This window comes from Lipotes vexillifer, unplaced genomic scaffold (genome assembly GCF_000442215.2).
Source record: "Lipotes vexillifer unplaced genomic scaffold, Lipotes_vexillifer_v1.1 scaffold165, whole genome shotgun sequence".
Lineage (NCBI taxonomy): Eukaryota > Metazoa > Chordata > Mammalia > Artiodactyla > Lipotidae > Lipotes > Lipotes vexillifer.
Genome location: NW_006799066.1, coordinates 1,654,397 through 1,670,001, shown reverse-complemented (window position 1 = coordinate 1,670,001; position 15,605 = coordinate 1,654,397). Strand labels below are relative to the sequence as shown.

At 43.0% G+C, this 15,605-nt stretch overlaps 1 protein-coding gene across 1 annotated transcript in view; it reads left to right on the top strand.

Annotated features, from left to right (window-relative positions):
- ASPH (aspartate beta-hydroxylase) overlaps nucleotides 1-15,605 on the top strand; it is a 216,926-nt gene that overhangs the window by 100,338 nt on the left and 100,983 nt on the right. The window contains exon 14 of the mRNA XM_007471474.1: nucleotides 11,887-11,928. Coding sequence (XP_007471536.1) covers nucleotides 11,887-11,928 — 42 coding nt within the window. The remainder of the gene's footprint in view (nucleotides 1-11,886; nucleotides 11,929-15,605) is intronic.

Genomic DNA, 15,605 nt, shown 5'->3' with positions numbered 1-15,605 from the left:
CTGGTGTCATAAAAATTTGAGTGATGCACTGCACGGCTGTAGTTTGACCTTTACCAAAGAGGATGTGAGGCGGAGAGTCAGCAATAATTATTTGTAATGATTGCACTGGGTTTGCTTATTTCCTATTATCTTCTTAGTCTTTATATTACATTTTTAAAATTATTCAGTCTTACAAAAGAATAATATTCATAAATCGGTCTCTATTTTGTACAATAAGGTGACTGCTTTTGCAACAGTGTTGAATTATGTGATGCAGAAACTGAGGAGACAGTCGTGGGACCCATTTCCTTACTACCTTTCAATCTTTAAAATTCCTTATTCAGAGGAAAACGCAAACTGAGGCCCTCTGCAAAATGCTGGATATCGGTTTTTCCTGGCCCTCAGAATCTAACTGATGATTACTTTGCCTTCCCCGATCTTTCTACGACTAGGGTTATACAATCTTAATATTGCATATTAAAGTTCATAATAACATACTTATCGCTGTGATAATCCCATCCTGTGGGTGTACAGCTGGGGATAGCAACCAATACGGAGTCATTAACTTCTCAGAGTGGTACACAGGGCAGCACCCAGAGGATGGGGAACTAACCCGACTTTGGGGCCTGGAGTGCAAGCGTGAGGCAAGGCCTCTCACGTGTGGTCGTGCTGGAGCGGAGCCTTGAGGAGCTGCTGGAAGGGAAGGAGCTGGCACGTTCGGGGTGGGCACAGCAAGTGCTTGCAGCACAAAGACCAAGGTGGTGTGCCAGGTACAGGTGTAAGTAGACAGTGTGGATGGGCAGGCGGCGCTTCTCGGAGGATCCCGTAAACGATGTTTGCCAATTTGGACGAGGGCCTGAAAGTGCAGGGAAGCAGCAGAAAAATTCCAAGCCAAGGAGTCACGTGGTCAGATCCAGATTTGAACAGAGGAGGTCCTGTGAGGAGGTGGAGACCAGTCAGGGGGCAGATGTGTTCATCTAAGCAGAAGTGGTGGGACCTGGAACTGGTGGCAGGGATGCAGAGCAGGGACGGATTTCACGGACCCTGGAGGTGGAGGTAATTTGGTGGGAGAGGGGCTGGTTGAGGGGGAAGAGTCGAGCTTGATTCCTGTGCTTCTGTCTTGAATGGATGAATGATGGAACCTTAATGAGATACAGAAGGCGGGAGGAACAGAGGGTAGCAGAGACCACTGGCCTGAATTTGGAGACGCTGGGTTTGCAACTTGGTGGACTGCTTCTGAGTGGAGACTTCTTCAAATATGTAGGGGCATAATTTGAGTCATTCAGAATTGTAACTGAGCTTTTACGTTATTTGCCTTGTTATCAGTACTCATACTTTGAATAAGTTCCCATGGTCTCCAGGATTTTTGATTGCACAGGTTACAGAAATGCTTATTCCTCACAATCTAGCTAATGGTTAAATTCTAAGAGAACCTAAGGTCAAACCCATCTTTTAAAACTCTTTCTGTTGAGGTGTAAATTACACACAGGGAGGTGCTCACATGTTGAGGGTACAGTTTGATGGACTTGTACGTGTGATACATTCTTGTACCCACTACGCAGAGTTCTTCCAGCCCCTGGAGGTCTCTCCCTCTCCCCTCCCCCAGTAACGCTCCCACAAATGATAACTACTGTTCTGACCTGTGTCATCATAGACTGATCTGCCCGTCTTTGAATTTGATTGAATAGAACCGCAAGTAAACACACACACATATATATACACTTTTTTTGTGACTAGTTTCTGTTGCTCATCATTATGACTGTGAGTTTCATCCACTTTGATATTTATAGTTATTGGTTTTATCACTGCTATTTACTGTAATATTCCATTTAAAAATTCCATTCTGTGTTTATGGCTGCAGGGACTGTTTCTAGTTTGGGGCTGTTATGAAGAAAGCAGCTGTGAATATTTTTATTCATGTCTTTTGGTAGACAAACATTCATTTCTGTTGGATGTACAAAAGTGTAAATATAATTTCCAGTTACTTCTCATTAGCACCAAATAATTCTGCTTATATAAAAATTTCTGGTTACACACACACACGTATGCACACACGTAGACAGATACATAGGGAAGGAAGGAAGGGAGGGAGGGAGGAAGGAAGGATCAAAATCCAGCTTTAGAAATTATATCAGAATTTGACTGGGCCTTTATGTGCACAAACTCCTTGTTTACTCTAATTGTAACATAGATCCAGTGCTGTGGTAGTAACATAAATCAGACACTAGAGTTCGGAATAAGAAAATATTTGTTGAAAGTTGGACAGGAATGAATTTTACTTCTTTTAAAATAGTGTATACTTTTTTATACCAGCCACTTATATCTTCAATAACATTAAAATGATATAAGATTATTAAAGTAATATATTTTAACTGCAACTTCAGTATCCTGTTGCCGCTTGAAAATCCTTCCTATATTTGTGTTTCAAATGCCATACTAGATTTCCGCCCCCTCTATTACATTTCTTTTTAATACAGTGAAAACATTGATGGGAGAAATTTAATGCTTGTATTTTTCAAAAGACTGACATTTTAAAATTCAGTTGTAATTCTCAGATGCTCTAGAGAACCTCTAATTTTCATTAGCTTTGCAATGAAAGTAGTAGGAACTACTTTCATAGTAGTAGGTCCCCCAGGGACTCTACTCTAGGTAGTGAATCATTCTGTTACCCTGTTGCTGTTAACAACAACAACAATACCAGAAAGAAAAAAAAAAGCATTTACTTCTGTTGGTGGGTTTTTTAAAAGTAGAGTAAACATGAAGCAGTTTCACAGTCTATGTCTAGCTGGTCCTTTAATTTAGATTTTTCCCCTTATTTTTGCAGATACTTAAAGCTTCAGAAAGGCTGCCCCTACCACCACAGGAGGACCAGTTTACCCATACGCTGCAAAAGATGGCTGGGATAGATCTTGTGAAGTAATTTCTGAGCAGACCAAGATCTTTGGGAATGACCACTAAAGATGTTTTGAATGAACCATAGTCCACTGGCATTTTAGTGTATTTTTTTTTAGAAACAAAAATCACATGTGATGTTACATTCCTGCATGTCCTTTTCTGATAGCCTTAGTGGATCCATTGGATTTCTTTTCTTTTTCCTTTTGTGACACAGCTTTTAGTCTTACCTGCATTTATGTGTTTTTCAGACAATAGTTAATAATCGTATTGATGATGTAGCAGCAATTATCATGGCAGGGTTTTAATATCTCTTATCCGTAATTAACACTAACTGTGTTGGGCTGAGTCGTATACACTGTGTGAAACATGATTTAAAACCATTAAGAGTGTCTTAAAGACACGGATGGGGTCATTATTAGCTGTGAAGATTTGCATTGTATATATCTGCAGCAATACCTTTATAAAAAATTGCTACATTAGCTTCGAGTATTCAGGGTAAAACTCAACATTTGAGATTCCTGTAGCTTTTAGCTTGTTAATTAGAAAAATTTTTAATTTCAATAAAAGTTTAAATTATCATGGTTAATTTATTTTTCAAAATAAGGGGGGAACATTATTGTTAGGACGCAGGGGAAAGGAATGGCCTGTTATATCATGCAAAAATGCTTTTCCACACCTCGGAGTGATTGTAGAATAGCTGTAGTCCTGTGAGTATTTGTTTAAATTTTAGGAAGTCTCTTACCAATTACTGGTGCATAACGTAAAGGTTGTTCTGCCTTTGGCTGGTTAAGTAATGCCCGTACAATGCTGAAGCCTGCTCCATGTATAAAAGTCCACGGGGCCTCTGGCTGGGTGATATAGGCTGTGTGAAAAGTGCTCACAAGCCAGAGGCCCGCTGCTGTTTGACAATGTTTGAGCCTTTTCCTTTCCACGCTGAAGCATTTCTTCTATTTTTAGTGTGAGTAATTTGTGGCTCAGAAATAGCTGCTGTGATGAAAATACTCATTTGTTAGAAAAAAAAGGTAGCTACACCCTCATTTTGAAAGGACCCTGAGCTATAAAAAAAAAAGCTCTAAGAAGTGGTTTCATTTATGTGTCCGGGGAGCTCTTGATCATTTTCACATTGTTTTAAGATAAAGTGGCATTTTTTTCTGCTTTTAGGGTTAAAATCAAAGAGATTTTATATTTTTATCATTAGAGGTCATCGGTACAATGTAGTAAGTTATGCTGAACTGTAGTGTAGTGAAACCCAAAGTAATATGTTAGTAAAGAAGCAATAATTTTCTAAAGCTGTGATCTGGGTAATACAGAATTGCTACTCAAAATCTCATAAAGCTCTTACTCTGTATTGTGAATTATAGAACACTACTTTTTATAAAGCCATATTTTTTAGGGAAACTTAGGAGTGACATAGAACTGATAAATGCGTAGAATAAATTTTGCTGGATTTTTGTATATAGTAATCTCTAGAACTCTGGACATTGAGGATTCATTATGCTGTGGTCAACTTCAAATACTTTCTAATTCCAAATATCTCAATGAATGAGCCTTGTCTTTACAGATATATGCCAAGCTGGGCAGCATCAATGGATTTTCTAAAAATAGTGTAATCATCTTCTGTTGAATGTTATTTGAGTGCAATAAAATGCAGAATTCTTCTCTACATTGTCCTTATTTTGAAGTATATTATTTTTTGTTTTGTTATATAACAAAATTGGTTCATTTTATACTTGCTAGTATTTTAGAATATTATAGCATTTTTGATGACTAAAATCACAAAGGCGTACCTTCAACCTCTTTCTTAACCTATTTCTAGTAGGTAATGTTTATTTATTTTGTTTAACATTTACTATTATGCTACATTTTTGGGAGCAGAATGAAAATGAAATAGCCCCTGCATCCATCCTGTGTAGGTTTTTGTCCAGCACCTAGAAGTTCTGATAATTCCCTGGTGCAGCCACTCCCCTCCCCTGTACCCTCTGATCCTCTGTTGACCGTCACACGGTGGGGATATTAACTTCAGCCTGGTTGAGAGGACCAAGGAGCAGCTGGAAGGGGGGCAGCATAGGGTACAGAAGGTTCTCTTCTGATCTTTATTCTGTGGGCAGAAAAGGAGAACTAGACACATAGGGACGAAGCTTCTGGGGTTCTAGAAAGTGTTGTTTTCTCTTCCAATATGCCCAGAAGAAACTCTCAGAAAAAGACTTTCAGGCTAAGCAGACCACTTTTACTGACTGCACTTACTCTGCTAAGTGCTGAGTTAGGGAGTTGAGTTTTCCCAGCACATGGGTGTTATTACCCTGTTTGCAGACAAGGAGTCTGAGGGTCAGAGAGGCCGAAATGCCTGCTGGCTGAGATCATTCATGGCCTAGAGTCTAGAGTGCTCAGGTGGGCACCAGGTGGAAGGCGGAAGCCATTGGAGGGCGGCTACAAGCTGGTGGAGGGCAGTTCGGTAACTAAGGAGTAATAGTCCAGGTGATGTTGTGATAGGACTTGACCTGGGGAAGCGCTATTGGAGAGAGGATGGGGACCACGTGACTTAGTGAAGACTGGGTCAGGGAGAAGCGGAGCCCCAGGTCTGGGTCTTGGGGGGTGAACAGATGCCAGTGTGACAAGGAACTCGGGAGGACACACAGGCCTGGTTGGAGATTAGCTTTGCCAACAAGAACTGGCCAGTAGGCAGATTAGTGTAGTAGCTGGAATATGATTGCGTTCAGAATAATTGAATATGCAAAAGTGATTTTTTTTAAAGGTTGTATGACAATTTTTAAAAGATTAAGATCCTGTTCTTTTTAGTAATATTTTTCTTATAATGTTAAATAGTGTTGAAAAAGAAAAAGTAGGTGGGAGCCCAGAGCGAGGCGCACAGTGGAGGCGTTGGCATCTGGCGCAAAAGTTTCCTCCCAACTGCGGCCCCACGTGCCACCGCCAGGGCCAGGGCCGGGGCCCTGCGCCGCGGCGTCCCCGGCCCCCCGCCACCTGGGGGGTCGCCCTCCCCGCTGCCGCCTCCTCTCCGATTCCCGCCTGCCCGGAGCCAAGGGGCTCTGCTGCGAGCCTCCGGCCCGGAGGGGCACCCCAGGGTCTCTGTGCCCGCCCGCGCCTGTCGGCCCTGACACCTGTGCGGCCCAGCCCGGCCTGGTCGCCGGGGGCCAGGATGAAACTGACCGTGCACCTCGGCAGGACCGGCACCGTGGTGCCCTGCAAGGAGGGCCAGCTGCGCGTCCGGGAGCTCACGCAGCAGGCGCTGCAGCGGTACCTGAAGACCCGGGAGAAGGGAAAAAGGAATCGGAAGCTCTGAGAGCACTGCGCTTTACTCTCCCACATGGCAACCATCAGTTGGAGCTGAGGACACCTCTTTAGAAGGAATCATTGTGCTGTAGTCTCTATTATCACCTTTCCCAACAGATGAGTGTGCCCCCAATACTGTTGCCTTGTGTGCTGGCGCCTCAGCGTTCTGGCCTTTCTTTCAATCGGATCTCATCCATTCCATGGCTTCAGCTACCCTCAAGCACACACCTCTAGCCTTGAACTTGCTATAGAACTCAATATCCACCAGCCTGTGGACTTCACCTCTTTGATGTCCCATATACAGTTCGAGCCCAGCCTGTTCTCTGTACATCTGATCGTCCCCATTCTCCTGTAGCCTGTTTCTCCATTTCTGGTGCCACCATTCACCTGGTTATCTAATCCAGAAACCTGGAAACCCTTCATTCCTTGATGACCTCTCCATATTCTACCACTTGTCTAGTTGGTCAGAAAGTTCCTTTGATGCTTCCATGCGCTCTTTGATCTGCTTCCTCTTTTCTGCACCAAACCTTGCGTTTCTCATTCCTACCATGGGGAACTGCGGCAGACGAGTAACTGGCCTTTCTGCCTTTCCTAGCTCCCAACTCTTCCGAACTGTTCTCCATTGAGGACTCTGCAGCTGGGAGTATTTGCTGGGAGTATTTGAATGGCTCTACATTGCTTTTAGGTGAGAACCCACTTTGCTTACCGGTCCAGTACCTTCTCTATTCCACTGTACCCTTTAAATTTGTACATGCAATGTAGTATTCTGTCACATTTTCTCCCACCCCAGGTAATTCTTGCTTATCTTTTGGGATGAGTCTCCAGTTGCCTCTCCTCTAGGAATTCCCTCCCTCCCTTCCCCCCTCACCATCACTTAGGGGTCTCATTCTTGTGTTCCTAGAGCTCCCTATGCTGTGCTTTCATTTTGAAAACTACATTTACATTATACTGTCTATTGGTCAGGGTCTAGTAACTTAACAGACAGCCCCCAAAGGACAGTGGTTTATCCCAGCAAAGGGTTCTCTTTCTGGGTGGGAGGTGTGGGCTCTGACCCATACAACCACCTGTCCACTGTTCCTTTTGGCTTTGGAGTTTTCTGCAGATCCCCTGCACTGTGCTAACTGATGAACAAAGAGAGTGTGGAGGATGCCACAGGAGGCGTGGGGCCTGGCCTCGAAGTGGCAGACATCACTTTTGTGTCAGCACTCTACTGGTGAGACTGGCCATGTGCACCGTCTAGATGCAGTGGCCTGGGGGAGTAGCCCACTTGGACATAGGAGAGCAACTAGCTTGGCTCTGCCACATGGTGCAATCATTTTGTGACGAAAGAAACGGAAGAACAGCTTCAGGGCTAACAGTACATTTTGACTTCTGTAAAAAACTTGCTTTGCTTACTTGCTTGGGGCAGGAAGAACCGGGTTCCTGATTGGCTGATTCAAAATTAAACAGCTCCCTCCCACCTTGGGAACTTCCTGTCCTGTGAAGGGTATAAAAGCCTCCCCCGACTGTTAGTCGGGGTCTCACTCACTTCTCTCCGAGTGGGACCCTGTCCGGACAGTTTGTGTAAGCTTCTATACTTGTACTTGTATAAATCCTTTGCTAATCTTTCTGCTTGGTGTTGGTGATTCTCAGGTGTCCTTGGTTGGGACACGGGTCGCATTTACCGGGGAACTTGACTCCAGACGTGTGGCTCCTGGACCGCAACAATTTTGTCTCTCTTACTCTACTGTGGGCTATTCAAGAACAAAGAATGAGTCATTTATTTTCCTATCCCCACGTTTTAGCACAGTATCTGATACATAGTATGTATACCAGAAATGCTCATTAAAGTATATCAAAGTTCACGTCGTTTTCTTTCATAAAAATGAAAATGACCTTGTATTCAACACAATATTTTGTAAGTTTGAAATCTTTATATGTGGTGTAGTTTTAAAAAGAAAGTCTAAATGCAACTTTTCTCTTTATTATCTTCAAATACCTCATCACATCCACATGTGCTGTAGGCAGTAAGTAGTTTAGTGATCCATCATATCTGCCACACTGATTGTCTTTAATAACAGCTTCAAATTCTGACGCGTTGACTCACTTTGTAGATTTTTGAGAATTGAGCTCTGCAGTTCTGGATTGTCAGCAAAGGAACATCATAATGTTTTTGTTCCATGAAGATTTGTGCCATGCTGTCCCATATATTTGAACAATGTTTGATTTTCAGCGTTTTATTCATTAATTTCATGTTGATTTTAAAAATGATTTCTGGACTGTCAAAAGAAAAAGAAAAAGTAACAGTACAGTTAGAGAACGTGTAACATCGTTTTCTTTTCGTGTATGTATTTAAACACTAAATTTGAGTTACCGGTGAGGGTGTACTTTTGTAATTTTCTGGGTTGGACTGAGTGTAGAGTTCCCTTTTATGTATGGACTGCCCACTGTTGGAATATACAGAGCATGACTAATGCAGTATTGTTGTAGAGTGTGGCCTTCTGAATCGGTCTTAATCGTTCTGCAACCCTTGGCAAGATTCCTTAGCCTCTCTAAGCCAGTTGCCTGATCTACAGAATTAAAATTACCTTTCAGAGCGGATCGAGTTAAATGGGATCATCTGCATTAAGTGTTTCGAACAATGCCTGGCAGACAGTTAAATTTTAATAAATTATTTTCCTTTTTGGCGCGTCGAGGGCCATTTGAGGTCTCCCAGGGAAGCCTATGTACAAAGAGTAAAGTAAAGCAAAGTTACGCTTTATTCTACTGTGCAGAATGCTAGTGAGGTAAGCTGGATCTTTTAGAAAACTTTACCTAAGCTAAATTTAAGCACTGAAAACCCAAGAAGCTAAAATTCCCTGTTCTGTGTATTTTCCACACCCAAACACGAGTCTCAGATCTCAGCATGCTGATGTGAGGTAGGGCAGAAGAGGACACAACCCACAGCTCTCGCCCCGGGGCCGGAATGATTGGGCTAGGCCTTCTTAGGGCAGCCTCTCGCCCGCCCTGGGTATTGCATTGCAGGAGATACAAACACGGCGGCCCTGATTCCTGGGAGCGCACCTGGCCAGGGCCCTCCCACACCTATTTAAAAGGTGACCAGTTCAATCCACTCCTCCTTCCTTGGTTTCCCCCCAGGGGCAGGAAGATTTGTGGAGAGCCCTAAACTTTTCTTCATGACCAGCACCTACCTGTCTTCTCTAGTCAGCTTAGAAACTTGCATTTTATGCTTGATTTTTAAAATTACACTAGCCATGTGTCAGGTAACAGATTACTGGAAGGTATGGAGGCTCCCAGCCCTCCTGCAGGCATTGCTGGTACCGCACAGAGAGAGCTCCTTGGAGATCGAGATTTTTGATGCTTTTCTTCTATCCTGTATCCCTGATGCCTACAAGAGTGCGGCTTACTAACTGATGTACTGCCTGTACTGATAAGGAGGGTATATTAATAAGATCAGAAATTCTAGAAAGTTCAGTAGTGATCTAGAAGTCTTTTTTTAATTTTTATTTATTTATTTTTTTTGCGGTACGCGGGCCTCTCACTGTTGTGGCCTCTCCCGTTGCGGAGCACAGGCTCCGGACGCGCAGGTTCAGTGGCCACGGCTCACGGGCCCAGCCGCTCCGCGGCATGTGGGATCTTCCCGGACCGGGGCACGAACCCGCGTCCCCTGCATCGGCAGGCGGACTCCCAACCACTGCGCCACCAGGGAAGCCCTAGAAGTCTTTTTTATTTTATATCCTCATACCTCCTGAAGCACTGGCTAGTGTGTATACAGCCATCGTTATAAAACCCACTCTTTGCAAAAGTCAAGACCTGCAATTCTCTTGCCTTTCGTTTCCCTCGCAACGGAAGTAGAGGCTGGCACAGGAGAAAGAGCGTGTTTTGGGACTGTGTGCACCGCTGACCTTGATGACTTGGGCCCTCTACTTTCTCAGCTTCCGCTTCCTCCTCTGCGCAAAGAAGGAGATAAGACCTTCTGCAGAGCGTGTCGGGAGACGAGACGTGCCTTGTGCTTGGCACCAAGCTGACACACTTTTAGTCAGTTTGCTTCCTCTTGCCTGGGGTCTCAAAGGAGAAAGACACTTGATGGGTAAAAATCCCCCTTGCATCAGGAGCCTGCCTCAGATTTACTTCTCGCCTCCAGAAAATGAAATGGTTTATATAAATGAATGTGGGAAACTGGGGATGAAAAAATCCAGTGATCATGACTGCAACCCTGAACGCACCCTGCACGGCACCCGCACCCTCTCACATCTACTCTGGGGAAAGGATGGAATCTATGACTTTTAAAAAATTAGTTTATTTATTTTTGGCTGCTTTGGGTCTTCGTTGCTGCACACGGGCTTTCTCTGGTTGCGGCGAGTGGGGGCTACTCTTCGTTGCGGTGCATGGGCTTCTTATTGCGGTGGCTTCTCTTGTTGTGGAGCACGGACTCTAGGCGCGCGGGCTTCAGTAGTTGTGGCACGCGGGCTCAGTAGTTGTGGCTTGTGGGCTCTAGAGCGCAGGCTCGGTAGTTGTGGCGCACGGGCTTAGTTGCTCCGCGGCATGTGGGATCTTCCTGGACAAGGGCTCGAACCTGTGTCCCCTGCATTGGCAGGTGGATTCTTAACCACTGCGCCACCAGGGAAGTCCCTGGAATCTATGATTTTTTTAATCAATCTCCCAAACTCCGCCCCATCCCCACTGGAACTCACGCATACACATCATTACTAGGAATTCTCAAAGACTAGTTAAGTACCTACTGGGACAGAAATTAACTGGTCTACCTTGAAAATTAACTAGATCCTAATCTGTACTAAACAAAAGGCCAGATAGGAGGTTATAAATGCAGAAATTAGCTTGTTTACACAGTCAGGTCATGTGCTGTTGTTCCCTGTCTGTGGTGGATGTTCTTTGGCCTGTCCAGGTTCTTGGTGGGTTTCGCTGTGCTCGGCAGCCCCATCCGTTGGTGGAGAGACACTAGCTGTGATGAACTTAGTGAGAGGCTGATACAGCCTCTCCTCAGCAGGTGAGCTATAGCACACCTGGGCTCAGTGTGGGCATCCCCAGTGGGTCACCTGTGGATGTATGAAGTCCTTGAGGAATGAGGCTAGTGTTCTCAGTAGGGTGGCATGCTGCATTCCTTAAAGCACACAGTGCCTATTATAAAGTAGTATATGGCTTTAGGAGACAATAAAAATATTGGACAGGCCTTGAGGAGGGCTTCTCCTGACCCAGTTTGCACCCACAGGGGCATACTGTTGGTGGAGTTGACCCAGCCCCCCCCCCGCTTATAGACCAGGAACATTCAGCCTGGTGCCCAATACCGACTTACTGCTCAGTGACTTTTATAAGTTATTCAGATTTTTAATATTTTATAACAAATTGCATGTGTAAAGAATTCAGGATTTAGGAAAACGGAATTGTTTGACCAGAAATATTTTTCTTTTTTTTTAAATTGAAGTGTAATTAAGTTACAATGTCATGTTAGTTTCAGGTGTACAACAAAGTGCTTCAGTCATATATATATATATAATTTTTCAGATTCTTTTCCATTGTAGGTTATTACAAGATATTGAATATAATTCCCTGTGCTGTACAGTAGGTTCTTGTTGTTTATCTGTTTTATATACAGGAGTGTGTATCTCTTAATCCCAGAAATATTGTTCTTAAACGATATTTATTTGAATTCATTTAAAGATAGTCCTGTAATTTGAGATATTGAATCATGACTCTCACAGTACTTATTTTGCTTTGTCTTTTCAGAAACAAATAAGAAAACAGATGATCCGGAAAAAAAAGAAAAAGGTGAGATTATCAAATCAACAACGTTTCAAGAATATATAGGGGAAAGTTATTGTATCAATACTATCCATGAATAACATGCTTTTATTTTATAACACTAGTTAAAATAAATCGCCAGTGAGTTTATTATTTCAATGATTTTATCAACAGACATTAATATTCTACATAAACATTAAAAGCTAAGGCTCTGGCGAGAGATTGGCTTCTAATCCTGGTTTTGTCATTCACTGTACATGCATCTTGAGAATTATAATAATAATAGTACCAACTTCCAGGAACTGTTTCCACAATAGTAATTCAGTGAAAATATATGTAAAGTTCTTAAAGCAGTGTCTAGCACAGGGAAAGCACTTAGGAAATGTTAATTATTATTGTCACCTTTGTTGACAAAGGTGCTGAGTAGAGAGATCCAAAGTAGAGAGATCCAAAGATTATTAGAACGTGTTCTTTTTTCAAGGAACTCTGAATTGTTGGAAAGAAAGGCATGCAAACAGTTACATCCATGTAGAAAACATCATCTCTGCCTTCTGAGAACTTATTACAGAGGCATTCTAATAAATTTAAGAATGGTGTAGAATTTTAATTCAACTCTCACAAAGGTCATTAGAGTGAGGAGCTATTAAATTTATAGTTAAATTTATAAATATTATATGGATGATCATAGAATAGTGTTTATACTTTTAGAGTCAATTGAATGATAAAATTGTCAATGATTAAACATTTTTGGAGTTTCAGGAATGGCTTCAATTTGTAGTGATAAAAGAAGTGTTTACACTTAAAAGATACAGTTCGCGTAAGGTCCAAGATCTTACTTACTCAGTATGTAAATACTACTTGAGTATGTGGAGTTACTGGCCTGTGGCCGTTATTTTATAGCCCTTAGGCTGGGAACCAAGCATTTAGCTCATGCATTTTTTTTTTTCTGACTAGTTGTTTTTAATTTTATATTAAAGTGATACAGGTCTAATTTTTAAAGTGTGACTTATAAAGAAAAATAGTATTCTTCTACCCGACGACTCCCCATCCACGAGTCCCATCCCAACATTTTTAGTTGTTTCTTCCATTACTTCGCTACGCATTTCTTTTGTTTTAATTGAAATACAGTTGATTTACAATGTTGTGTGAATTTCTGCTGTACAGCAAAGTGATTCAGTTATACATTTATATATATTGTTTTTTTAAATATTCCTTTCCATTATGGTTTATCATAGGATATTGAATATAGTTCTCTGTGCTATACAGTAGGACTTTGTTGTTTATTCATTCCATATATAATAGCTTAAACCTGCTAACCCTAACCTACCAATTCATCCCTCCCCCAACCCGCTTTCCCTGGGCAACCACAAGTCTGTTCTTTATGTCCGTGAGTCTGTTTCATAGATAGGTTCATTTGTGTCATATTTTAGATTCCACATTTAAGTGCTATCATATGGTATTGGTCTTTCTCTTTCTGACTTCACTTAGTATGATAATCTCTAGGTGCATCCATGTTGCTGCAAATGGCATTATTTCATTCTTTTGTATGGCTGAGTAGTATTCCATTGTATATATGTACTACTCCATTGTACATATGTAGTACATCTTTATCCATATATCTGTCAATGGACATTTAGGTTGTTTATACCTACGCATTTCTAAATAACTTCTGAATTCTGCAATTTTCTCCTCCATATTGGAAACTGTTGGCTGGCTTTTATATATAGATGACTGGGATTTCACCTGATCGTCTACTCACACAAGCTCTCCATGCTGCCTTACCTCCCCCATCTTCCACTATATTCATGACTTACTCTGTTGGGTAGTGATGAGTACTAAGGAGAAAAGACAAAGCAGAGAGGAGGGTATCAGCAGCTTTTGATAGAACTGATCACTTCCTGTCCTCCGGAACACTTCCTTCCCTTGGCCTGCAAGATGCCACAGTCTTCTGACTTTCCTCCTATCTCTACTGTTTGCTTTTTCCCAGCCTCTTTGGGTGGTTTCTCCTTTTCACCCTGACCATCAAGCATTGGAGGCTCCAGGATCAGTCCTCAGAGTGTTTCTCCATCTACACACACTCCCTTGAATGTCCCATCAAATCTCATGGCTTTAAATATGTCTTTACGCCAAAGACTACTGCTTTAACTGCAGGCGGGGCCTCTTCCCTGAACTCTAGACAGGTATGTCCAGCTGTCTACCTGATGGCTACCTGGTGCCCTCAGTTGGGTATCAAATAATCGTAACAAACTTAAAAAGTATATAACGGAACTCCTGACCTTCCCCTGAAAATACACTCCTCCAACACATCTTCTCTTTCCTGCCTCCCTGTCATTCCATCAGCAAACCCTGTCCTCTCTTCCGAATGGATCCCGAATCCAGCTACTTCCTGCCACCTTCCCCCATCTGCCACCTGGGTCCCAGCTGCCACCATCTCTTGCCTGATTATTTCACTTGGCTCCTAACTGGCCTTGCTTTGTCTCTATAATCTTTCTCAATTCAGTAGCCACAGTGACTGTTTTCAAACCTAAGTCGTATCATGTTGGTCACATGCCTCCAGCCTCTTTACATCTTCTGCAGGGTAAAACCAAAGTCCTTTCCAGTGGTTTACAGGCCTCACGCATCGGCTTCTCACTCTCAGAAGGTCTCTGAGGAGGTTAATGATGTGCTCAAGGCCGCTGTGGGAAGACTTGGCTAAGAGCACTCCAAGCAGAGAATAGTCTGGGCAAAGGTCCTGAGGCGGGAGCAAAGGCCTGAGAAGCTGGAGCACCGCTAACAAGCTGACAGTGTGTTCAGGGAAGTTGGAGAGAAAGTCAGGGGCCAGACCATGGCAGAGTCAGGATTGGTTTCTTCATGCAGTGGGACACCATGTCCAGCCCATGCAAGTGCCTGTGCAGAGCAGAACCTTTCCACTTCACACTCTGACTGGTTTGCTTCCGGGAGGCTCACTTCAGCACCTTCTTGCAGAGATAGAGACAGGAGGGTGGGTTGTGGAGGTCACTTATTGCCGACGTACACAGGGAGAAACCCTGCTCCAGATGCCATGCGCAGCGTTCCTGTGACCTCAGGCTGCTCACTCTGCTGGGCTCTGTTTCCTCCCTGGGGCTGTGTGTCCCTTTGCACTGCCCCGTTCCCTCTGGTACCCTTTGCACAGCTTTACCCTCCCGGGGTTCTGAGCCTAAAGCGATCTTTCCAGTGGCCTGGGAGGTGGGCTCTCTTGGCTATTTCTTCACGGAACCTGTGGAGAGAATCCGCAGCAGCTTCACCTGATTGGCTTCTCACTCCATCATGTAGAACTTATATTAATACCTATATTAGTACCAACCGAGGGATGTTGGCAACTGAAGTCTTTTATTGATTGTGACATCCAAGAAGAGTCTTAGGATTAAAAGACATAATGAATCAGTGTTACCCCAGATTCATTGAAAATCCTATTTGAGCAAATTGTCAGCTTTGGGAATTCCATCCGTTTTTTTACTCAGATAGATTCATACAGTGCTGTTAACTGGGAGGGCAGAGGGAAGGGGAAATATTCCATTTCTGGAATATGTGGTGAAAAAATTGAATGTTTTAATAGCCAGACATTAATTTCATAATAATAGAAATGGAGATTTTTTAAAATGGTAATTGTAAATTTGTCTCAGGATGAACCATTAGGTTGTCTAATTTTCTACCGCATTATCTCCCTCAAGTTCTTTATCAAAGAA